Source organism: Rana temporaria, chromosome 7 (genome assembly GCF_905171775.1).
Source record: "Rana temporaria chromosome 7, aRanTem1.1, whole genome shotgun sequence".
Classification (NCBI taxonomy): domain Eukaryota; kingdom Metazoa; phylum Chordata; class Amphibia; order Anura; family Ranidae; genus Rana; species Rana temporaria.
Genome location: NC_053495.1, coordinates 42,062,277 through 42,087,101, shown reverse-complemented (window position 1 = coordinate 42,087,101; position 24,825 = coordinate 42,062,277). Strand labels below are relative to the sequence as shown.

Genomic DNA, 24,825 nt, shown 5'->3' with positions numbered 1-24,825 from the left:
ATGGGCGTGCCTATGGAGAGGGAGGATGATTGACGGCCGGCTCTGGCACGTCACGCTCCCCGAAGACAGCCGGAGTAGGTCTCGGCTCTTCACGGCGCCTGCGCACAGGCTATGCGCAGGCGCCGTGAAGAGCCAAGCCTATTTCGGCTATTTCCGGAGAAGCGTGACGTGCCAGGGCCGGCCGTCAATCACCTTCTCTCACCATAGGAACGCCCATTCCCCGGAATCTTCAATGTACAATAGCACAGTGAGTACGGGGATAAAAAATGTAAGACCGGCATACTGTAGCTCGCGCTACGATGCCGAATGTAATGCTAGAATAAAAAAAAATTTTTTTTTTTTTTTTTTAATAGGGTGAACCCCGCTTTAAACGCAACTAGTGTAAAAACGTTTACGTTTTAGTCTTCTGTAAAGCCAGGAAATGTACAGCCAGCACTAGTAAACATGCTAACAGGGGGACTGAGCAAAATAATTGGTGGAGGGATGAGCTAATCAGTGTGCTACTGCATTATCATTGGCCAGTGGCTGTTCTAGACCTGGCTTTGTTATCTGGCAGAGGCAGCTGCATCACAGATTTAATAATCTGGCATGTACAACAGTATTGTTATAGGGATCTCAATTGTGGCTGTTCAGCTTCCATCTGATTAACACATCAGTCCCGTTCAACTGTCAGCCAAAGACTATTTAAAGCGGTGGTTCACCCATAAAAACGACTTCCCCCTATTACACTGCCCCCCCGCATTACAATACGAATATGCCATTAATTTTTTTTTGGCTGCTGTACGTACCTGGGTACAGCTATTCACCCGTGTCCTGCGGGTTGCGAGTCCCGCGGGAGTGGGCGTTCCTACCATGGCGGTGATTGACGTTTTGACTAAAAAATGAGCTCCCCCCCGTCGGGTAAGCCGCGTCACGACTGGCGAAAGGAGCCGAACTGCGATGCGCAGGCGCAGTATAGCGTTTTTTAGTCAAAACGTCAATCACCGCCATGGTAGGAACGCCCACTCCCGCGGGACTCGCAACCCAGGAGGACACGGGTGAATAGCTGTACCCAGGTATGTACAGCAGCCAAAAAAAAATTAATGGCATATTCGTATTGTAATGCGGGGGGGCAGTGTAATAGGGGGAAGTCGTTTTTATGGGTGAACCACCGCTTTAATTTACTTTAGAATTCACTGTCTAGTACAAGGGTCTGCCTGATTGCATACAAATTGAAGGTGTTTAGGTTTGACCTCATATTAAATCTAAAGTAAAATCTTACAAGAAAATTGTATAATGTATGGTTAGCTTTAGAAGTTCATATTTAAATTAAGGCTGGGTTCACACTATTGCTAATTAGATGCAGGTTTCCCCGCATTCAATTTGCCTGTCAGGAGACTGTGACCAGCTCTCTACGGAGCAGGTTTACACATCTCTGGTGCGAATTGCACAGGAGTCGTGTGCATCTTCTGGTCCACTTCAGGTCCGAATCCATCCAAAAATTCCAGGCCGAAATTGGACATGAAACAATGAATGGAGACGCACTGGACTCCTGCTGTGAGCAGCTCTGTGCTGCGGTGTGAACCCAGCTTAAAGGGTCACTAAAGGAAACATTTTTTTTAGCTAAATAGCTTCCTTTACCTTACTGCAGTACTGGTTTCATGTCCTCATTGTTCGTTTTTGCTTTGAAGTAGCTGTAATTCTGCTGTGATCTCCACACTTCCTGGTTGCCCGTTTCCTTATAACCATTATACTGGGAGCTTTCTCACGGTGGTCTAAGCTGTCATTACTGTTTGTCTAAAACTCCTCAGAACCAATCGGATTCATTTTAAAAACAAAACACTGCCCTGGATTTGTTTGTTTTTGTTCTGTGAGTCTTCCCGACTCACCTCTCACCCGGAACTTCATCTATGTACCTTTAAAGCCGAAAGTGAAACTAGAGGCACATTATATGATAGATTAAATTCAATTTTTAATCATTTTTAAAAAGAAATCAGTTAACTTATGTCTCCATACCCAATAAACAGTAATTTCAGCAAAAAAAAAATTTCCTTTAGTGACCCTTTAAAGCTTTATGATCACCCAAGGTACAACAATATACAACAGAAGACACACCCTTACCTGAAAACCCCATCTTTACGAGGACCATATTAACCATCTCTTTCACATGCTGTCTGTTATATATGTCTGGAATAAGCAATATACATCTGTAATACTGTAAAAAATAAATAAATAAAAAAACACGCTATTAGGAATTTTAAATGAGTACAGAAGAAGAATGAAAAAAGGAATCTATCCTCCTTTTAACAAGTTTTAACTAATAGTATAAAATATATGCTTGTTATTCCATTCCTATTAATATGATTTTATATTTTAAAAGCCCTATTTCTTTGTGTAAATTGGTAATCATATTTTATATGGAATTTGCTCAATAAATAAAAGTCTCTGCTTCCTGTTTTACTGGTACTTCTCTTAAAGTAGAACTTCACATTTACTATCATTTTACATATAGTCAGCTTGGCCCAAACTAATTATTTTCTACCAGAACAGTCTTTTCTTTGTGGCTGCTGTAACAGACCATAGTAGAATTCGCTACATACAGTAAGCCGCACTGTGTTCCAGAGGCAGTACGAGACACTTCCGCTGAGATGTCGGGTACAGACCAAGTCAGTCTTTGCATATCTGTCATTCATGGGAATCCTTGCAATTTTAGCAACCAATAAAAGGCTTCTCCTGAAAGACAGAAAAACATTTAGGCCGCGTACACACGATCAGTCCATCCGATGAAAACAGTTCGAAAGACCGCTGTCATCGGTTAACCGATGAAGCTGACTGATGGTCTGATGTGCCTACACACCATCAGTTAAAAAAAACATCGAGTCCAAAGAAGTGACGTAAAACACAACGACGTGCTGAGAAAAATGAAGTTCAATGCTTCCAAGCATGCGTCGACTTGATTCTGAGCATGCACGGGTTTTTAACCAATGGTTTTGCATACTAACTGTCGGTTTTGACCTATCGGTTAGGCGTCCATCGGTTCAATTTTAAAAGCAAGTTCTAAAATTTTTGACTGAAGGATAACTGACCGATGGGGCCCACACACGATCGGTTTGGACCGATGAAACGGTCCTTCAGTCTGTTTCCATCGGTTTTGACCGATCGTGTGTACGCAGCCTAAGAGTGACTCGCTCTTTACTTGGCAGCAGAGGAAGTGTCTCCTACTGCTGTTGGAATACAGCACTGCTTACTGTATGTAGCTAATGCTATTATGGTCTATTACAGCAGCCCAATCGGCAAGACTGTTCTGGTATAAAATTACCGCATATACTCGAGTATAAGCCGAGTTTTTCAGCACATTTTTTTGGTGCTGAAAATGCCCCCCTTGACTTATACTCGATTCACCTTTTTGCGCCTGATGTCCCGGGCTTTGGGGACCTGGTACCGACCACATGTAGCCCCAGTTCTCCTCTACAAGTGTGCAACGTTTGCTGTCTGAGGGACCTAAGGCCGGGGAGCACCGATTTTCAAAGTCGGGCACCCCTTCTATATACTCCCATGTTAAACGTAAGTCTAGTCATGGACACAGTGAGGCACAATGAGGCATGCAGATGGACACCCTAGGCTTATACTCGAGCCAAAACATTTTCCCATTTTTTTGTGGTAACATTAGGTGCCTCGGCTTATATTCGGGTCGGCTCATACTCGAGTATATACGGTATTAATTTGGGCCAGCTTAGCAATAATGAACTGGGTGACAGGGATTGGATTGAACTGCCAAGGGTTCCCCCAAATGACCTTCTAAGCGCCTTGAGGCGATTGAGTTCGCATCTGTTGCGCTATACAAGTTACTCACTCACTCACTAATTTAGAAATTTCTTCATTTTATACAATAATAAAAATGAAAAAAAAAAGAGAAAGTTTGTGAAAATGTAAAAGTAATACCAAAAATTCATGACAGCTGAAAAGTGAAAAAGTGCCTGGACTGGAAATGGGTGAAAGTGTCTGGACTTTAAGTTCTTAATAAACCTAAAATATACAGTATGCATATTGACCCCTAAAAATAAAATAAAAACCTCATACCTTTAAGTCCTTTAACTGAATCTCTAAGAGTTTCTGCAGGACATGCAACCAGATGGTTTCCAGATCTGTCAGGACAGCCGTTAGTGAGCCCCCTGGTCCACTGTGAACATTAAGTTGCCCCCTTCGAATGGGAAAGTGAATATTGTAGCCTTCTGCTGGATTCACAAATAATGCCTAACGAGACAGAAAAGTGCGGGTCACATATAATAAACAAAACAAAAACTATGAATCTATAAATGTAGTCAGTGTCACAAAACAGATAAGGTAGTTGCCTGAATATAGAACATGCCAACAATATAAAATTGCAAGGATCACATTCAGTTTGCTGCCTCAGGGAATATTGGTACAGAGATGAACTCTGCACGCAAAGAATTGATTTCTAATGCCGCGTACACACGATCAGAAATTCCGACAACAAAACCGTGGATTTTTTTCTGACGGAATGTTGGCCCCAATTTCTGTTGTATACACACGGTCACACAAATGTCGGAAATTCCGACCATCAAGAACGCGGTGACATACAACACTACGACGAGCTGAGAAAAATGAAGTTCAACAATTCTGAGCATGCGTAGGATTTTTGTATGTCGGAATTGGATACGGAAGAACTTTTGTTGTCGAAAAAAATTGAGAACAGCTCTCAAATTTTTGTTGTCAGAAATTCCAACAGCAAATGTTCGATGGAGCTTACACACTGAAAATTTCTGAAAAAAAGTTCACATCGTTGTTGTCAGAATTTCCCATCGTGTGTACGCGGCATTAGAAATGTAAAGGAAAAAATGGGACCAGGGGTTCATTCTCTTTCTAATAGATTTAGGAATGTGGCACATTTATGAGTGATCACCAAACAATCCTGCAATCTTAGAGATGTAAAGACCTATCAGCACCTCCCTCCCCTGAAAAATATATAACCTATATTTTATGACCTGAACAGGATGGCACCGCCAACACAACCCACGTATACTCTATTCTAAGTCCCTACTAAATTGCAAACATAGACTGAATATCACATGATCTCCCTCTAAATAGAGAGGACAAACCCAAGGGGCTATACATAAACGACTACCTTCGATTCACACCCCTTACACCCCCAATTAATGGATTTTTCACAAGATGAATATAATACAGGACACTACAGACCTACAGTCTAAGTGAGACTATAACTGAAATACACAAACTGTCGGTTAAACTATAAGATACTGGAACAGTCTTACGTGTTAACTATGTCACATTGTATGCCCGATTGCTTTCTCCCCCTGCTCATGTTCATACTGTTCCTATTCAATATGCATGTTCAATGCCTGTTGTAACCTTATTTGTCTGAAAAATAAAAACTTTTTTTTTCCAAAAAGACCTATCAGATCTTTCAGGTGCACCATGGTGCATTACTGCATGCACATACTGAATATGGGGTGCCCACTCACCTACAGAATATTTTTTTTCCTACAGAAATATACAAAAAGCTATGTCATGCTGCGCTACAATGTATGTGTGTGTTGCCATGTTTTTTTTTTTTTTTATGGAGCTGCAATAGACGGTGTATCCTTTGTTACTTAACACCTCTGCCTTGCAGCACTAGAGTCCCAGGTTTGAATCCCTATCAAGGCAAAATCTGCATGGGGTTTGCACTTTTTACATGTTTGTGTGTTTTTTCGGGGGGGTATTCTAGTTGCCTCCCACACTCCAAAACATGCTGGTAGAATAACTGGCTCCTGTCCAATTTGGCCCTAGTATGAGTGCCTGCATGCAAAATAGGAATTAGATTGTGAGCTCCATGAGGGCAGGGGCTAATGTGAATATATAGTACATGACATGCTGTGTAAATTGTCACTGACCCACCAATGCAAGGGGCATTCTTCCCAATGGCCACCAATGCAAGGGGCATTCTACCCAATGGCCACCAATGCAAGGGGCATTCTTCCCAATGGCCACCAATGCAAGGGGCATTCTTCCCAATGGCCACCAATGCAAGGGGCATTCTTCCCAATGGCCACCAATGCAAGGGGCATTCTTCCCAATGGCCACCAATGCAAGGGGCATTCTTCCCAATGGCCACCAATGCAAGGGGCATTCTTCCAAACGGCCACCAATGCAAGGGGCATTCTTCCAAACGGCCACCAATGCAAGGGGCATTCTTCCAAATGACCACCAATGCAAGGGGCATTCTTGCAAATGACCCCGAATGCAAGGGGCATTCTTGCCACTGATCAGTAATGCAAGGGACATTCTTGCCACTGACACCCAATGGTGCTATATAAAAACCTGTATTAAATAAAAATGATGTGCAACGCACAGGTATGAATAGGCCCTTAACGTATTAGCTCACTGCTTGATAACAGGTGCTGAGTGGTTGAAAGCTGATAGCCCCTAATTTGTTGGTAGAACTATAAAATGCCAGAGCACCTACTTGGATTTGACTTCTTGATCTGTCACCTGAACTTTAATACAAATAATAGACTATAGCAGTACTCAGAAATACAGTTCCATTAGAAGAAAAAAAAAAAGTCAAGATGTTGACATTTTGAACATACTAGCTTCTAGTGCCCTGGGATGCATCTAGTCAGAATTACATACCTCTTCACCCACAAGATGTTCAGGTCTATGTGATGTGCTTGTCCACCCAACGTCAGAGTTGTGGTCTAAAATCGCCGGTCTCATCTGTTTATTGTAAGCACGTGCCTGAAAACCGTAAACCACATTAATAAATATTCTGAGAATTCGGTACGTCACAGTATTTTTTTTTTTTTATGCATTAAGGTGAAAAAAAACTGTCACTGAGCGGTCCCCCAAACCTGAGCCCATTTGTTCCTACGGCGGAGACATGCTCATAACTCTATGCCTGTTATCTCGGCTCTTGATTGGATAGATTGATAGCAGCGGGAGCCAATGGCTAAGCTGCTGTCAATCAAATCCCATGACGTGGGCGCCGGGGCTGTGTCCAGCATTCTGTGTCTATAGACGCAAATGCTGGACTGGGTAGCACACCCGCACGATAACCCTCTGGGAGAGCACTTCTCCTAGGGGGGTTTGCAGATGCGGGGAGGAGCACCACCGGGGGACCCCAGAAGACGAGGATCGGCCCACTCTTTTTTAAACAAGCTTTTAGTAACCCTTTAAAGCAAGGGTCTCAAACTGGCGGCCCTCCAGCCGTTGCAAAACTACAAGTCCCATGAGGCATTGCAAGGCTGACAGTTACAAGCATAGCTCCCACAGGCAGAGGCATGATAGGACTTGTAGTTTTGAAACAGCTGGAGGGCCACCAGTTTGAGACCCCTGCTAAAGGCTAAGTTCACCTTTGATAATAAATGCAAATTTTTTTTCTTGCAGGTAAAAAATTGCATTTTTTTCTAAGGAGCCTGCAGAGCATTGCATCCGTGATTAGCAGATGGCGGGTGCAATGTCAGGCTCCTGAAGACTCTCAAGATAGCCATTTTCCCAGAGCTCTAATATACACAGGCAGTTACTTGAGAGCAGGAAGATCAATGAACAGCGAGAGCGTTCACCAGCACCTTCGTAGTTCATCGAGAACTACAAGCCGTCAGCTGCAATGGCTGACAGTACTTAAAAGTATATTCATTTACCGGAAGCCGTTAATGCGTCACTCGCCCGTGTGGGCGGTTTACAAATTGTGACAACGGATGCAGGGACAGGATCCCCCTCCCTGTGGGGAGGGGATGCATGCTGTACATGTCACATGGTACACTCTAAATACGGGTGTAACATGAAACGTATTCAGAAAGGTGAACTTATCCTTTAAGAAAACTAAACTAAAATAAAGGATGATTAATAATATATAAAAAAAAGGGCGGCCTACAAAACACCAGCGATTGCCAGACCACCATGGCTTCTGTGATTGGTACACACCTGCTCTGACACCACGGGGATGCGTCTTGTCCCATTAGACATCTTTTTGGACCAGATGGCTTGATCCACCATTTTGAGGCCATTTTGTCTCTGCTCGTTGCTTTCAGGTTTCTAATGATAAAATGACACAAAAAATGAATATTTAACTTAAACAAAGGGGACCAAATTATGATCTTAGTATGTCATTCCTCATACAGGTTAGTGTGCTGTAATCATAAATCCCATACAGAGTCGCAGGGGTGTGCGCTACGACAGATGAGAAGACTTACATTCAGACCGTCTCTGAGCAGCCACTTGTCACAGTGGGTAGGTTGTCCTGGCTGTTTGTGCCTGCGGGCGATGACATGAGGTATACCTGCTGGGTGGGTGTCTGTGGCTCTGCCAATGCGCAGTATATTAGAGCCGGCGTGTATCACCACCACATAGTCACTCTGAATGTGCTGCATGAAACAAAGAAAATGAGAATTATACAGAGGAAGGAGGTCACTGAGATACACCACCCCCCACTGCCCGCTGTACGATACTTCTAATATCAATATGATGACTGGGGGTCACTAGAAGAGGGGCCCACTTGTACTGGGGGTCAGTGGGGAGAAGGGCCCCCCTTGTACTGGGGGTCAGTGGGGAGAAGGCCCCTCCTTGTACTGGGGGTCAGTGGGGAGAAGGCCCCTCCTTGTACTGGGGGTCAGTGGGGAGAAGGCCCCTCCTTGTACTGGGGGTCAGTGGGGAGAAGGGCCCCACCTTGTACTGGGGGTCAGTGGGGAGAAGGGCCCCACCTTGTACTGGGGGTCAGTGGGAAGAAGGGCCCTCCTTGTACTGGGGGTCAGTGGGAAGAAGGGCCCTCCTTGTACTGGGGGTCAGTGGGAAGAAGGGCCCTCCTTGTACTGGGTGTCAGTTGGAAGAAGGGCCCCTCTTTGTACTGGGGGTCAGTGGGAAGAAGGGCCCTCCTTGTACTGGGGGTCAGTGGGGAGAAGGGCCCTCCTTGTACTGGGGGTCAGTGGGGAGAAGGGCCCTCCTTGTACTGGGGGTCAGTGGGAAGAAGAGCCCTCCTTGTACTGGGGGTCAGTGGGAAGAAGGGCCCTCCTTGTACTGGGGGTCAGTGGGAAGAAGGGCCCTCCTTGTACTGGGTGTCAGTTGGAAGAAGGGCCCCTCTTTGTACTGGGGGTCAGTGGGAAGAAGGGCCCTCCTTGTACTGGGGGTCAGTGGGGAGAAGGGCCCTCCTTGTACTGGGGGTCAGTGGGGAGAAGGGCCCTCCTTGTACTGGGGGTCAGTGGGGAGAAGAGCCCTCCTTGTACTGGGGGTCAGTGGGAAGAAGGGCCCTCCTTGTACTGGGGGTCAGTGGGAAGAAGGACCCTCCTTGTACTGGGGGTCAGTGGGGAGAAGAGCCCTCCTTGTACTGTGGGGCAGTGGGAAGAAGGGCCCTCCTTGTACTGGGGGTCAGTGGAAAGAAGAGCCCTCCTTGTACTGGGGGTCAGTGGGAAGAAGAGCCCTCCTTGTACTGGGGGTCAGTGGGAAGAAGGGCCCTCCTTGTACTGGGGGTCAGTGGGAAGAAGGGCCCTCCTTGTACTGGGGGTCAGTGGGGAAAAGGCCTCCCCTGTACTGGGGGTCAGTGGGGAGAAGAGCCCTCCTTGTACTGGGGGTCAGTGGGAAGAAGGGCCCTCCTTGTACTGGGTGTCAGTGGGGAGAAGGCCTCCCCTGTACTGGGGGTCAGCCCCCCAGGGTTAGTTATGTATGGCCAGCCATATCTTTAGAACCCAATAACACCCCGTCCCCGGTCACCTCCTGCAGAGGCTCGGGAATGCCGGCGGGGACAATGGGTCTCTTCACCCCGCGCTGCTCCTTCTCTTTTTCCTTCCCGTTCTCCGGCTCTCCCTTCTCCGCCTGGGTCATCGCAGCCACCGGGCTCTGACCGCGCATGCGCCACTGACAAGCGCCGACCAGGAGCTAACCCTGGGACATGCACAACTGTGTGTATATGAGAGAGCGGACAACCATGCGCTGTCCCTGGGAACTCTACAGCCCATTGGTGGAGAAGTGCTGTGCTGCCAAAGGTCATGGACAAACATAACGTATCCCATCAAGCATGGACAGCCATTTCTAACCCGAGAACAATCCGTCAGTGAATTTCACTCTCTGGCAGTGGGAGGGGTTATCTCTGTAACTAAGACCGCGTTGCCAGGTTCTCCGGGACACGCCCACAGTGGCCAATCAACGCTCTCCACCTCCTGTTTGGTGTTCCCGGATTTCCGCAGCTGTAGGAGAGAAAGAGAGAGACTGAGTCACCATCCGAGGAGGAATCATGGTGTACATCGCCAATGGTGAGCCCTGTGTACTGACCACACACCACACAATCTCAGTGTGGGGAGACCCATCTCTGTACAATCTGCACAGCTGTTAGCAGATGGAGTGGAGATCGCACAGCCACAACCATACAGTCTACTGCCCATTCACCATACAATCTGATTGAGATCTGTCAGCAGAGATGCAGTGTAAGGACACGTCTGATTGGGTACAGATGAGATGGTAGAACCAAAGGATAGTGTACAATCTGATTGTATAGTGTATGGCCAGCTGTAAGTTCCAGTCTGATTGTACAATCTTCTATAGATCTACCAATATTTATATAGTCTGAGTACACGCATGATTGGATAGTTCAGACATGTCCTCATATTACATAGTGTGGGCAAATCTAAAGCCGATTGTTCAACCAGATTGTAATGTGTACGGTGACCCTTAGTTGTACAGTCAGATTGTATTGTGTGTGGTCAGATTTATGCTGTAATAACTGTGTGTGCTTTTAGACCCCCTTCCCCCATCACATGGCCTGTACAGATCTGGGGGCCATATATGATACTGCCTTGCTAAAAGTGATGGACTGGCCAAGAATGTCTCCAGACCTAAACCCTATTGAGTATCTGTGGGGTATCCTCAAATGGAAGGTGGAGGAGCACAAGATCTCTAACGTCCACCAGCACTGTGATGTCATCATGGAGGAGGGGAGGAGGACTCCAGTGGCAACCTGTGAAGCTCTGGTGAACTCTAAGGATGAGCTCCAGCGTGTTCACCAGGAAGTGTGCACAGCGCAGTGATAATCACAGGCAGGGAGACATTGTCCCGATGCTCGGCTGCAGGGATCGTGAAATGTCTCCCTGGCTGTTATTCGCGCAGCGCCGTGCACACTTCCTGGCGGGCTCTGCACGTGTACCATGCGAACACGCTGGAGCTCATCCTTAGTGAACTCCATGCCAAAGAGGGTAAAGGCAGTGCTGGGAAATAATGGTGGCCACATAAAATATTGACACTTTGGGCCCAATTTGGACATTTTCACTTAGGAGGTGTACTCACTTTTGTTGCCAGTGGTTTAGACATTAATGAGACAGAACATTTACACTGTTATACAAGCTGTACACTCTCTACTTTACATTGTAAAAAAGTGTCACTTCTTCAGGGTTGTCATATGAAAAGATATAATAAAATATATATTATAAATATCATTTCCATGCAATGTTTGTGTATATGAGGTGTAAGGAAGCGCTGACTTCAGCACAAAACATGTTCCCTTTTATGTTCCCGTCTTACCTCTGATGTGATTTTAATGGTTCAGTAAAGATACCAAGGAGTGCAGCAATATTCCAGATTTTGCATGTTGCCGACTCTCTCCGGGGCTGTGCATTGCAGCGTACAGAACGCTATGCATGGGGCATTGCAGTGTACAGAACGCTATGCATGGGGCATTGCAGTGTACAGAACGCTATGCATGGGGCATTGCAGCGTACAGAACGCTATGCATGGGGCATTGCAGTGTACAGAACGCTATGCATGGGGCATTGCAGTGTACAGAACGCTATGCATGGGACACTACAGTGTACAGAACGCTATGCATGGGGCATTGCAGTGTACAGAACGCTATGCATGGGGCACTACAGTGTACAGAACGCTATGCATGGGGCATTGCAGTGTACAGAACGCTATGCATGGGGCATTGCAGTGTACAGAACGCTATGCATGGGGCACTACAGTGTACAGAACGCTATGCATGGGGCATTGCAGTGTACAGAACGCTATGCATGGGGCACTACAGTGTACAGAACGCTATGCATGGGGCATTGCAGTGTACAGAACGCTATGCATGGGGCATTGCAGTGTACAGAACACTATGCATGGGGCATTGCAGCGTACAGAACACTATGCATGGGGCATTGCAGCGTACAGAACACTATGCATGGGGCATTGCAGCGTACAGAACACTATGCATGGGGCATTGCAGTGTACAGAACGCTATGCATGGGGCATTGCAGTGTACAGAACGCTATGCATGGGGCATTGCAGCGTACAGAACACTATGCATGGGGCATTGCAGCGTACAGAACACTATGCATGGGGCATTGCAGCGTACAGAACACTATGCATGGGGCATTGCAGCGTACAGAACACTATGCATGGGGCATTGCAGCGTACAGAACACTATGCATGGGGCATTGCAGTGTACAGAACGCTATGCATGGGGCACTACAGTGTACAGAACGCTATGCATGGGGCATTGCAGTGTACAGAACGCTATGCATGGGGCATTGCAGCGTACAGAACACTATGCATGGGGCATTGCAGCGTACAGAACACTATGCATGGGGCATTGCAGCGTACAGAACACTATGCATGGGGCATTGCAGCGTACAGAACACTATGCATGGGGCATTGCAGCGTACAGAACACTATGCATGGGGCATTGCAGCGTACAGAACACTATGCATGGGGCATTGCAGCGTACAGAACACTATGCATGGGGCATTGCAGTGTACGGGACACTATGCGTGGGGCATTACAGTGTACGGAACACTATGCATGTGGCATTACAGTGTACAGAACACTATGCATGGGGCATTGTGTCTCACATTTTTACTTTTATATAATATCCTTTTTATTCAGTTATATTTTAGATGTAGCGCCCCCTTACTTTCAGTATGGGCACTACGCTAAAGTTAGTGGGGAATGGGAGAGTAATCTTGCTCCCATTCACAATTTGCTAAATTGTGGGCTGCTGTCATTCCAGAAATGTCCTGTAGGTCAGTCTGCGCTCCAGGGGTGCTGATTCCACCCCTGGGCAACAGGTGGCGCTAGAGGTGGTTCTGGCAGAGCCACTTTTCCCCAGCAGCCAATTAGAGGAGTTTTCCCTCGCGGGGCATGCTGGGGAAGGGTATATCTGTGGCAGACGCCATTTTTGTTGGTACTTCGCGGGTTCCAGGTGCAGCACCCACCTTTAGGGTGCGCGCATCCAATGGACCCCGGCGTTATGGCCTACCAGGCCGGGGTCGCATGCTACGCGGAGCTCCATGTTGCTGAAAGGGGTCCCAGTGACTTGCTGGGTCCCCGGCTCTATTGAGGAGATCCCAGGTTGGATGCCGTTCGGTGGGGGGTCGGTTTGAGGAGAACCCCGGAGGCAGGTTATCTGAGGGGCTTGAACGAACCATCGGGGATCTGGTGACCGGGACATTGACAGGTAGTTTAATCTACTGGGAGGATTCGCTCAATCCGTTCAGCTCATCAAGTACTAGACCTGTGGCAGAGCCCCTAGAGTCAGGTCTGTGGCAGAGGCCTGTTCCTCCCAGCAACCTAAAGTGACACTTCGGCTGCCAGGCCTGTGGCAGAAGTCTGTCCGGGGGCACTTCACCCACTCTGGCTGGAGTGGTGACGAACCGTAACTACCACTACTGTGCTGTTGAGAGCAGGATTGCTCCTTTCATACCCAGGCCTGATACCGCAAAGTTCTCTATCGCTTCATCAACCTTTTTGCTCTACCTCATGTTGATGTTGGGCCTGGAAACAAAGCTTTTAAAAACCTTCCTTTATTGACTGGACATTCGCTCACTACTCTACTCATCAACTACACCCCTAGACAACACTGAGAGGTGACTTAAATATGCCGATCCCAAAACAAACCAGCGGCTCCTGAGGGGGTAGCGCTACATAGAGATTTAAAGTGACCCTGTCAATGCTCATAGTTTGTATTGTATCATTTTATTTTATATTCTTGTCGTTTACTATTTTTTTCAGGACAAGTGTTGGATGGTCAGAGCAGATCACCATGGAGACTCTCCTTTATTACAGATCTGTTCTGGGGAATTACAGACTTTGTTGTTCTATTGTAAGTACTTTTCTGACCATTTCAATGTGAATTTTTATTTTTTATTGAATTTTTCCAAGTAAGGAACATTCTTCCCACTGACCCTCCAATGTAAGGGACGTTCTTCCCACTGACCCCCAATGTAAGGGACGTTCTTCCCACTGACCCCCAATGTAAGGGACGTTCTTCCCACTGACCACCAATGTAAGGAACATTCTTCCCACTGACCCCCAATGTAAGGGACGTTCTTCCCACTGACCCCCAATGTAAGGGACGTTCTTCCCACTGACCACCAATGTAAGGGACGTTCTTCCCACTAACCCCCCAATGTAAGGGACGTTCTTCCCACTGACCCCCAATGTAAGGGACGTTCTTCCCACTGACCCCCAATGTAAGGGACGTTCTTCCCACTGACCACCAATGTAAGGAACATTCTTCCCACTGACCCCCAATGTAAGGGACGTTCTTCCCACTGACCCCCAATGTAAGGGACGTTCTTCCCACTGACCACCAATGTAAGGGACGTTCTTCCCACTAACCCCCCAATGTAAGGGACGTTCTTCCCACTAACCCCCCAATGTAAGGGACGTTCTTCCCACTGACCCCCAATGTAAGGGACGTTCTTCCCACTGACCACCAATGTAAGGGACGTTCTTCCCACTAACCCCCCAATGTAAGGGACGTTCTTCCCACTAACCCCCCAATGTAAGGGACGTTCTTCCCACTGACCCCCAATGTAAGGGACGTTCTTCCCACTAACCCCCCAATGTAAGGGACGTTCTTCCCACTGACCCCCAATGTAAGGGACGTTCTTCCCACTAACCCCCCAATGTAAGGGACGTTCTTCCCACTAACCCCCAATGTAGAAAATTGGGAAAAGATGGACAGCCACACTCCAGAAGAACTTCAGAAAGTTGTCTTTATTCGGTAAAAATCAGCATACAAAACAAAATACAGCCACAGAAGGGGACAGCCGACATGTTTCACACTACATTAGTGCTTAGTCATGTTGCTTTTGGTGAACTCTGGAAAGTTATTGTCTACTATATCATGTAAAATCCAATACATTACCATATGTACTGTATTACTATTTTTATCCTTTTAACGTGTATCTACATTATATGTTTGTTTGTACTATATGGCAATCAATAAATTCCAATTATGTCAACTCCTTTAATCTTTTGCAACCATGTGCCTCACTCAAAGTCCCACCCTCTTGCTCTCTCCCCCTTCTTGAAAAAACTGACAGGAGGGTCTAATCCCTCTCCACTCTATCCAGAACTTACAAAAAAACTTTTGCCTTCAATTATACTGATAAGGTGTTTTTTTTTTTTTTTTTTTCCAGTTTTCAAAGCATGGTCCGACCTGATATGTCGAGAAGAGGCAATTCGAACTCTGTGTCCAGCTCACGGTTTGATGATGGGAGAGGGTAGGACTCTTCATCTTTTTCTGTTAACATTTACATATTTCGTGATGGTGTAAAGGAGAACTAAAGTAAGGGGGTACTTGTTACAAAAAAAATCTAGGGTGTGCGGGGCACACAGGACAGGTACTTGCTTAACCACTTAACCCCGGACCATATTGCTGGTCAAAGACCAGAGCACTTTTTGCGATTCGGCACTGCGTCGCTTTAACTGACAATTGCACGGTCGTGCGACGTGGCTCCCAAACAAAATTGGCGGCCTTTTTTCCCCACAAATAGAGCTTTCTTTTAGTGGTATTTGATCACCTCTGCGGTTTTTAGTTTTTTGCGCTATAAACAAAAATAGAGCGACCATTTTGAAAAAAATAAATATTTTTTACTTTTTGCTATAATAAATATCCCCCAAAAATATATAAAAAAAACGTTTTTTTTCCTCAGTTTAGGCCGATACGTATTCTTCTACATATTTTTTGTAAAAAAAAAACAAAAAAACGCAATAAGCGTTTATTGATTGGTTTGCGCAAAAGTTATAGCGTTTACAAAATGGGTATTTTTATGGCATTTTTATTAATATTCTTTTTTTACTAGTAATGGCGGCGATCAGCGCTTTTAAAAAATTTTTTTCGGTACTGCGACATTTTGGCGGACACTTTTTTGACACATTTTTGGGACCATTGGCACTTTTTATAGCGATCAGTGCTATAAAAATGCATTGGATTACTATAAAAATGCCACTGGCAGTGAAGGGGTTAACACTAGGGGGCGGGGAAGGGGTTAAGTATGTTCCCTGGGTGTGTTCTAACTGTAGGGGCGGGGGGTGGACTGCCATGGGGAAATGACTGATCTTTTGTTCATACAGTGTATGAACAGAAGATCAGCATTTTTCTCCCTGACAGGACCGGGAGCTGTGTGTTTACACACACAGCTCCCGGTCCCCGCTCTGTAACAAGTGATCACGTGTGCCCGGCGGCGATCGCGCCCACCGGGCACGCGCACGGGAGTCAGGTCGGCGGCGTGCCCCTAGTGGCCTGCGCGAGAGCCGACGTATAGCTACTGGCTCTCGCGCAGGGGAGCCGACCTGCCGCCGTAAAACCAGTTAATATATGGCATACTTACAGCTTAGTTTGTCCTTCTCTAGACCTGGCAGGTCAATGCACTTTGCCATCGCTCTGCTGTCATGCAGCTATTTTTTACTGTTCTTCAGCCATTGGGTAGGCATTGCTGATGTAACTCCAACACGGAGCTACTGTACATCGTCCCACAATCTGGCTCCACTCTTGGCATCTTGTAAGATAGAAAAAGATTATTATTATTATTTTTTATACAGAAGAAATATCCAGTCTTTTTTACAACAAAAAGAACAAAACATTGCACTCATCCATCGCCATAAACATCCTGGTTGCTGTCACAACGGGCGGCGTCATTGAAAGTACACACCCCGTTGTGATGGCATTCACAACCAGAGAAACTTCAGCGATGTTTAGATAATAATTGATTATGCCCTTCTCTAAAATGGCGATTTTTAGCTACGCCCCCGTCACGTGATTGTCATCAGGCGTCGCTTGTTTGTAGAAAATTTTGCGGGATTGCGATGGGCGGCGTTCACGGTGTATCTTGGGAAGCACGAACGTTATGCTCCCATAACACACTGTGGCGCCGGGGACACGCCTCCTCCCGCAGGAGGGAAAACCAGGAAGTCCTAATTATAAAGGTAATTACATGTCCGATTAAAAAAAAAACTGGGGTTATTTGTCTATCCTTGGTGTACCAAGAAGCGCAGAAAATAGACTTGTAATTTGGATGAACCTCCACTTTAATGCCGCATACACACGATCAGTCCATCCGATGAGAATGGACCGTTTTCATCGGTTAACCGATGAAGCTGCCTGATGGTCCGTCGCGCCTACACACCATCGGTTAAAAATCCGATCGTGTCCAACGTGGTGACGTAAAACACAATGACGTGCTGAGAAAAATGAAGTTCAATGCTTCCGAGCATGCGTGGACTTGATTCTGAGCATGCGTGGATTTTTAACCGATGGTTGTGCCTACTAACGATCGTTTTTTTTTTTTCCCCATCGGTTAAATTTAAAACAAGTTGGCTTTTTTTAACCGATGGCGCCCACACACGATCGGTTTGGATTGATGAAAACGGTCCATCACACCATTCTCATCGGTTTAACTGATCGTGTGTACGCGGCATTAGTGTTTCTAAAGGCTGAAGGCTTTTTTACCTTTAATGCATTTTATGTGTAGGATGGAAATTAGAAAAAGTGTAGCGCTGGAAAATAATTAATGTGATATAAAAATAATCAAATAATATTACTGAGCAATGCCAATAAATACAGTGGGCCAGATTCACAGAAGAAGTACGCCGGAGTATCTACTGATACTCCGGCGTACTTTCAAATTTGCCGCGTCGCATCTTTAGTTTGAATCCTCAAACCAAGATACGATGGCTTTTGTCTTTGATCCGACAGGCGTACGCCTTCGGATCGTAGGTGTAATACTTCGGCGCCCGCTGGGTGGAGTTTGCGTCGCTTTCCGCGTCAGGTATGCTAATTGGCTTTTTCCGGCGATTCACGAAGGTACGCGCAGGCGTCGCATTCTCTTACGTCGTCGCTAGTCGGCTTTTCCCGGCGTATAGTTAAAGCTGCTATTTCGTGGCGTATAGATAGACTTGCCATGTTAAAGTATGGCCGTCGTTCCCACGCCGAAATTAAAAATTTTTTTTTTTTTTTGCGTAAGTCGTCCGTAAATAGGAAAGGACGTAACTCTCGTCTCCGTTAAAAAAAATGCGCAGTACGTTCGGCGCGGGAACGTGCCTAATTTAAATGATCCACGCCCCATTTGAATTAGGCGGGCTTGCGCCGGAGGGATTTGCGCTACGCCGCCACAACTTTACAGGCAAGTGCTTTGTGAATCGAGCACTTGCCCCTGAAACTTGCGGCGGTGTAACGTAAATGCGATACGTTACGCCGCCGCAGATGTCTCTGAATCTGGCCCAGTGTTCTTAATAAACATATGTGAATTATTCAAAACGTGACTGTCCAGTGAACACAGTGCTGTGAAACTGAAGGTGAAATCAAACAAATCTTGTGCTGCCCGCCACCTCTGGTAGAAATTAAGGCTTACCGAAAAGCCTGCGACTACCCTAGGGTAGTCAAACAAGGCTTAGCAAAATGGTGTCCTCGCTGGATGAGAAGTGCCTTTTCTTTTTTGTTCTGTTTGTCTTTTGCTGTTGTGTAAGATGCACCTAGCAAAATACAAATGCCGACATTTTAGGAAATCTGTATTTTCATAATCCGTGGGGCTATAGTAAGGGCACTAGGGGGCGGCTGGAACATTAAAGGTAAGATAAAGCATCCAGAGGGCACCTGCTATGTATCTGCAGGTGATGTTTTTCCTATGATGATGTGACAGCTGTTTTACGGCGGCAGGTCGGCTCTGCTGGGCGAGAGCACGTAGCTATACGTCGCCTCGCCCAGCAGCCAATAGGGGCTCGTACCTGACTCCCGTGCGTGTGCCCGGCGGGCGCGATCGCCGCCGGGCATCCGCGATTGCTCGTTACAGAGCGAGGACCGGGAGCTGTGTGTGTAAACGCACAGCTCCCGGTCCTGTCAGGGGAGAAATGCCTGACCGTCTGTTCATACAATGTATGAACAGCGATCAGTCATTTCCCCTAGTGAGGCCACCCCCCCTACAGTTAGAACACACCCAGGGAACATACTTAACCCCTTCCTCGCCCCCTAGTTTTAACCCCTTCCCTGCCAGTGGCATTTATATAGTAAGCAATACATCTTTATAGCACTGATCGCTATAAAAATGCCAATGGTCCCAAAAATGTGTCCGAAGTGTCCGCCATAATGTCGCAGTACCGAAAAAAAAACGCTGATCGCCGCCATTACTAGTAAAAAAAAAATATTAATAAAAATGCCATAAAACGACCCCCTATTTTGTAAACGCTATACATTTTGCGCAAACCAATCAATAAACGCTTATTGCGAGTTTTTTTTTTTTTTTTGTTTTTTTTTATATATTTTTGGGGGATATTTATTATGGTAAAAAATATTCAGTTTTTTCAAAATTGTCGCTCTATTATTGTTTATAGCGCAAAAAATAAAACCGCAGAGGTGATCAAATACTACCAAAAGAAAGCTCTATTTGTGTGAAAAAAAGGACGCCAATTTTGTTTGGGAGCCATGTCGCACGTGCAATTGTCAGTTAAAGCGACGCAGTGCCGAATCGCAAAAAGTGCTCTGGTCTTTGACCAGCAATATGGTCCGGAGGTTAAGTAGTTTAAAGACCAATAGGTAGATTCAGGTACATTGGGTTAAAGTTACGGCGGCGTAGCTTAGCGTGTTTAGGCTACGCCGCCGTAAATTAGCTAGGCTAGTAATGATTCTCAATATACTTGCCTGCTAATATATGGCGGCATAGCCTAAAGCAGGCAGGCGTAAGGTCGCCGAATTCAAATGTGTTGGAGGGGGGCGTGTTTGATGGTAATGAGGCTTGACCTCACGTCTTTTACGTTTTCCTCTTAACTGCGCATGCGCCGGGCGCCTACATTTCCCAGTGTGCATTTGCGGCTACGTACGCCGCACGGGCCTATTGATTTCGACGTGGACGTGAACGACATAAATCCCGATTCGCGGACGACTTACGCAAACGACGTAAAAAATTTGAATCTCGCGGCGGGAACGGCGGCCATACTTTAACATTGTTATTCCACGTAATAGGTGGAATAACTTTAGGCCTGATAATGGCTTACGGAAACGTCGTAAATCGACTGCGCCGGCCGGGCGTACGTTCGTGAATCGGCGTATCAACTCATTTACATATTCTACGCCGACCGCAATGGAAGCGCCACCTAGCGGCCATCCAAAATATTGCAATCTAAGATAGGACGGTGCAAGCCGTTGTATCTTAGATATGTTTAAGCGTATCTCTGTTTGAGCATACGCTTAAACATAAGTCGGCGACGATTCTGAGTTAGGTCGGCTTATCTACTGAAATGAATCCCGTAGTGACTGAGTGAGTATGAACAGCATTTATTGATGTTTTTTTTTTTTTTATGATGTGGGTTTAGTGACACTGTAAATATTTTCTGAATAATTTCATAGGTTACAGTGATACTTATTGCAGCTTTGTCTGTTCCATCCCTGGACACTGTTGAACACTTGCCACTTTCTGCAGTAATATCCAGTGCTCCCAGTGGATTGAATCCTTTTGGTCAGATAAATTATTGTGGAAGATGGATGTGCGCTGGTTCAGTTATCCAATAGGGGAGATTTACTAAAACTGGAGCACTCAAAATGTGGTGCAGCTGTGCATGGTAACCAATCAGCTTCTAACTTCAGATTTTTCAATTAAACTTCGGCAATAGAAGCTGATTGGTTTTCTATGAAGAGCTGCATCCTATTTTGCATGCTCCTGTTTTAGTAAATAACCCCCATCGCGTAATTAACAATTCTGTTTATTTGGAATGGCATAGCATTTTTTTCTTAGGCCCCTTTCACACGGGGCAGTGGAGGTGCAGTGGCGGTATTTACCGTGATATTCGGCCGCTAGCGGTGCGGTTTAAACCCCCGCTATCGGTCGAAAAAGGGTTAAGACGGCCGGCAATGCGCCTCTGTAGACGCCTAATGCCAGCAGCCTGAACAGCCTGGAAAACGTGTCCGTGTGAAAGGGGCCTTATTGTTTAGCATTGGGTAATGATTCTGCCATTTCTGATGTTTTGTGTGTTTTTTTTTTTTACATTGCAGTCCTCCAGGAAACCCACGCCGGAGAATGGGAAGGATCAATCACGGTTCAGGACCCAGTCCCCCACCAATGGCGGGAGGTGGATGAGGAAGGTATGGCGTTTCTTGAATGAGGCAGGCGTATGAAGAATGTACTTGTTCTTGAAATAAACCCGGAGACAATGATGAAAACTATTTATCATCGGGCACATTGTCAGCTGTTCCCCTTTTCTGCAGCTTTTGTAGCCCCAGTAAAGTCTGATTCATTTACAATTCCCATATATACTCGAGTATAAGCCGAGTTTTTCAGCCCTTTTTTTAGGGCTGAAAATACCCCTCTCGGCTTATACTCGAGACAGTGTGTGCATGCGTCCATTTTTTTAAAACTTGCGGATTCCTTCTGGTTCCGTTCTGTGATAGGCGTTTGACACTGTGTTCAGTGTTCCGCCTATCACAGACGTTCTTTCATCCACGACTCAGTTTCCCAGCAGACACTGTGTTCAGTGTTCCGCCTATCACGGACCTTCTCTTGTCCGAGGATGAAAGAAAGTCTGTGATTGGCGGAACACTGAACACAGTGTCAAACGCCTATCACGGAACGGGACCAAGAGGAAGCCGCAAGTTTTTTAAAAAAAAAAATGGACGCCCACAGCGCAGCCTGTCAAGGTACGCTGTAATGGGCACAGTGAGGTTGTAATGGGCACAGTGAGGTTGTAATGGGCACAGTGAGGCGTGCAAATAGACACAGTGAGGTTGCAATGGGCACAGTGAGGTTGGGCACAGTAAGGCATGCAAATGGGCATTGTTGACCCTCTTTTCTGCTTATGGTAGCTGCTGCATTCTCATCCTAGGCTTATACTGGAGTCAATACGTTTTCCCAGTTTTTTGTGGTAAAATTAGGTGCCTCGGCTTATACTCGAGTATATACGGTAGATAGATATAGTTAAATTCTAGTGAGGTATAGGAGAAATTGCCCACACAGAAACAAAAATAAAACCCTCTGGTGGGTCTTCGAAGCGCAATGAGAAGTATATCAAATATAATAGTTTAATATTACAAAATATAAAAATATAGACACAGCATTGACCTATATCGGACAAATTACAAAAATACATAGAAATTGTGTAACATATTGTTCATCATGAAATCAAAACCACAAATTTACATCACTTTTGTAGGAATAGACAGAGTGATACTTGACGCGTTTCGAGGTCATGCGTTATTCCTCTTCATCAGGATTAAGTGGTGTGAGTATCTATGATATCTACAGTTTAAGAGGCAGAACAAAACATTAAATAAAGAGTATACGTATACACTGACCTCGAAACGTTTTGAGTATCACTCGGTCTATTCGTACAAGAGTGATGTAAATTTGTGGTTTTGATCTTATGATGAACAATGTTGCACAATTTTGATGTATTTTTGTAATTTGTCCAATATAGTCAATGCTGTGTCTATATATTTGTCGTAAATGTATTATTTATTTTGTAAAGTGTGTATCTATATATTTTATTATTCTCCTTTCTTTTCTTTCTTTTCTTTCTTTTCTTTCTTTTCTTTCTTTTCTTTCTTTTCTTTCTTTCTTTCTTACCCTCTTTCTTTTTTCTTTCTCTTTCCCTTTTCCCTCTTTCTTTTCTTTCTTTCTCTCTTTTTCTCTCTTTCTTACTTACCCTCTTTCTTTTTTCTTTCTCTTTCCCTTTTCCCTTTTTTCTTTCTTTCTCTTTCCTTTTTTCTCTTTCTCTTTCCTTTTTTCTCTTTTCTCTTTTCCTTTTTTCTCTTTTCCTTTTTTCTCTTTCTCTTTTCCTTTTTTCTCTTTCTCTTTCTCTTTCCTTTTTCTCTTTCTCTTTTCCCTTTTTCTCTTTCTCTTTTCCCTTTTTTTTCTTTTTCTCTTTCCCTTTTTCTCTTTCCCTTTTTCTCTTTCCCTTTTTTCTCTTTCTCTTTTCCCTTTTTTCTCTTTCTCTTTTCCCTTTTTTCTCTTTCTCTTTTCCCTTTTTTCTCTTTCTCTTTTCCCTTTTTTCTCTTTTCCTTTTTTCTCTTTCCTTTTTCTCTCCTATATATTTAATGCAGCCCGTTTGTCTTTCAGGTAAACGCCTGCTCCTAAAAGCAGGCATCTAGAGAAGAGCGTGCGCCAGGCAATGGAGACAAGAAAAGGGCCCCTTTTACTGGTCATGTTTTTCTCTATGTGTGCAATACTCTGCAGAAATGCAGATTTATGATGTGGTTCTGGGAATTCCTTCATCAGGATCCAGTACAACTGAATCAGCATATGTAAAACTGTAAATGTCTTCCCCTTTTTTTTTTTTTGTAGTAGTCCTACTTTGTACTGGATTTTTAGAGAAGAATATTTTACAAGGAAATTTCGGTCCTGAAATCTAAGCTGTGTTTTTTTTTTTTTTTTTGTAATATTAAAGAGGATGCAGGAAGTTTTGAATGTGAGATCCCAAAGTGTTTATTATTTTTACAGAAAACTTGTAATGGGGGGAAAAAAACTGTAAAATGTAGCTGTAGGCAGCATAAGTGGCAGTATATACCAAAACTGATTTGTAACTGCCGTCAAATTTGAGAAAAGGAACACATGGCTCCTATGGAGTAAACTACACCGGAAGCATGTAGTCTCGAATTGCTACTGCATGCTACAGATGTCATTTTATATGTAGGCAGCCATTTGTTCAAGTGTTTAATGCTCTATTGTGACTCTTGGATTTGTTCACACAAGCTTCAGCTTCTATAAGAGCAATATGTACAGCAAACTTTATTAAAGCTTTTAAATCAGGGGTCTCCAAACTGTGGCCCGGGGGCCGAATGAGGCCCTTTGCTAGCCTTCGTCCGACCCTTGGGGCACTATTACTCCCAATGACATGGAGCACTATTCCCCCCACTGACACCAACAATGGGGCACTATTTCTTCCACCAATACCAATGATGGGGCACTACTTCCCCCCCCCCCTTCTACTGACCACCAACACTGAGGCTATGTTTATTCTTACTGATGCTCGGCCCAGGGCATTTTCTACCCACACTGGCCAGGGTCTGGCCCCCCTAAAGTCTAAAGGACAGTAAACTGTCCCTTTGTTTGAAAAGTTTGGAGACCCCTGTTTTAAATCAACCTTCATCTCCAGGGATCCGGATGTTAACCACAGATCTAAATGAGAGTGCTGATTATCACTTTAAAACAAGTTGCTAGCAGACTTCAACCAAATTTTAAGTAGTTCTGAAGCCTGCTAGCAGCTCGTATAAGCCTTTTTACTGCAATTGACCTAAGGCTTATGTTGGCGGCAGTGCAGACAATTGCCAAGCTCGGTGTAGGGAGGCCACCCAATCACTTCCACAATTCCTGGGAGATACCGCACACCCCTTTTTCACCCAACTACCCCCATAATATATCTATTACTCTGATGTCCCTTGGGGGACGGGGTAGAGCTGAGGGAGATCAGCAAACTCCTGTTCTCTGATCATCCCTCTGGTAAATGCAATGAGAAGCCTGCAAGCAATTCATCTCTTCCAGTTTCAGCACTGTCATATCTTGGCAGGACTGGCTGGGGAAGAAGCTGATCAACCACTATCTGTGCTAGATCAGCTTCAGTGGTGTCCAAAAGTGACATTCTGTAAATAGAACC

At 45.3% G+C, this 24,825-nt stretch overlaps 2 protein-coding genes across 2 annotated transcripts in view; one reads left to right on the top strand and one right to left on the bottom strand.

Moving 5' to 3' along the window:
- ACTR8 (actin related protein 8) overlaps window positions 1-9,898 on the bottom strand; it is a 30,709-nt gene extending 20,811 nt beyond the window's left edge. Inside the window, exons 1-6 of the mRNA XM_040359267.1 lie at window positions 9,703-9,898; window positions 8,193-8,363; window positions 7,924-8,034; window positions 6,634-6,738; window positions 4,060-4,233; window positions 2,101-2,194 (exon numbers count right to left, since the gene is read on the bottom strand). Coding sequence (XP_040215201.1) covers window positions 2,101-2,194; window positions 4,060-4,233; window positions 6,634-6,738; window positions 7,924-8,034; window positions 8,193-8,363; window positions 9,703-9,840 — 793 coding nt within the window. The 5' untranslated portion in view covers window positions 9,841-9,898. The remainder of the gene's footprint in view (window positions 1-2,100; window positions 2,195-4,059; window positions 4,234-6,633; window positions 6,739-7,923; window positions 8,035-8,192; window positions 8,364-9,702) is intronic.
- A 236-nt stretch (window positions 9,899-10,134) lies between these two features.
- On the top strand, window positions 10,135-23,977 carry SELENOK (selenoprotein K). The gene is made up of 5 exons (XM_040359268.1): window positions 10,135-10,241; window positions 13,975-14,065; window positions 15,390-15,473; window positions 21,233-21,322; window positions 23,292-23,977. The coding sequence occupies exons 1-5, from the start codon at window positions 10,223-10,225 to the stop codon at window positions 23,293-23,295; spliced, it is 288 nt and encodes a 95-aa protein (XP_040215202.1). The 5' UTR covers window positions 10,135-10,222; the 3' UTR covers window positions 23,296-23,977.
- The last annotated feature ends 848 nt before the right edge of the window (window positions 23,978-24,825 follow it).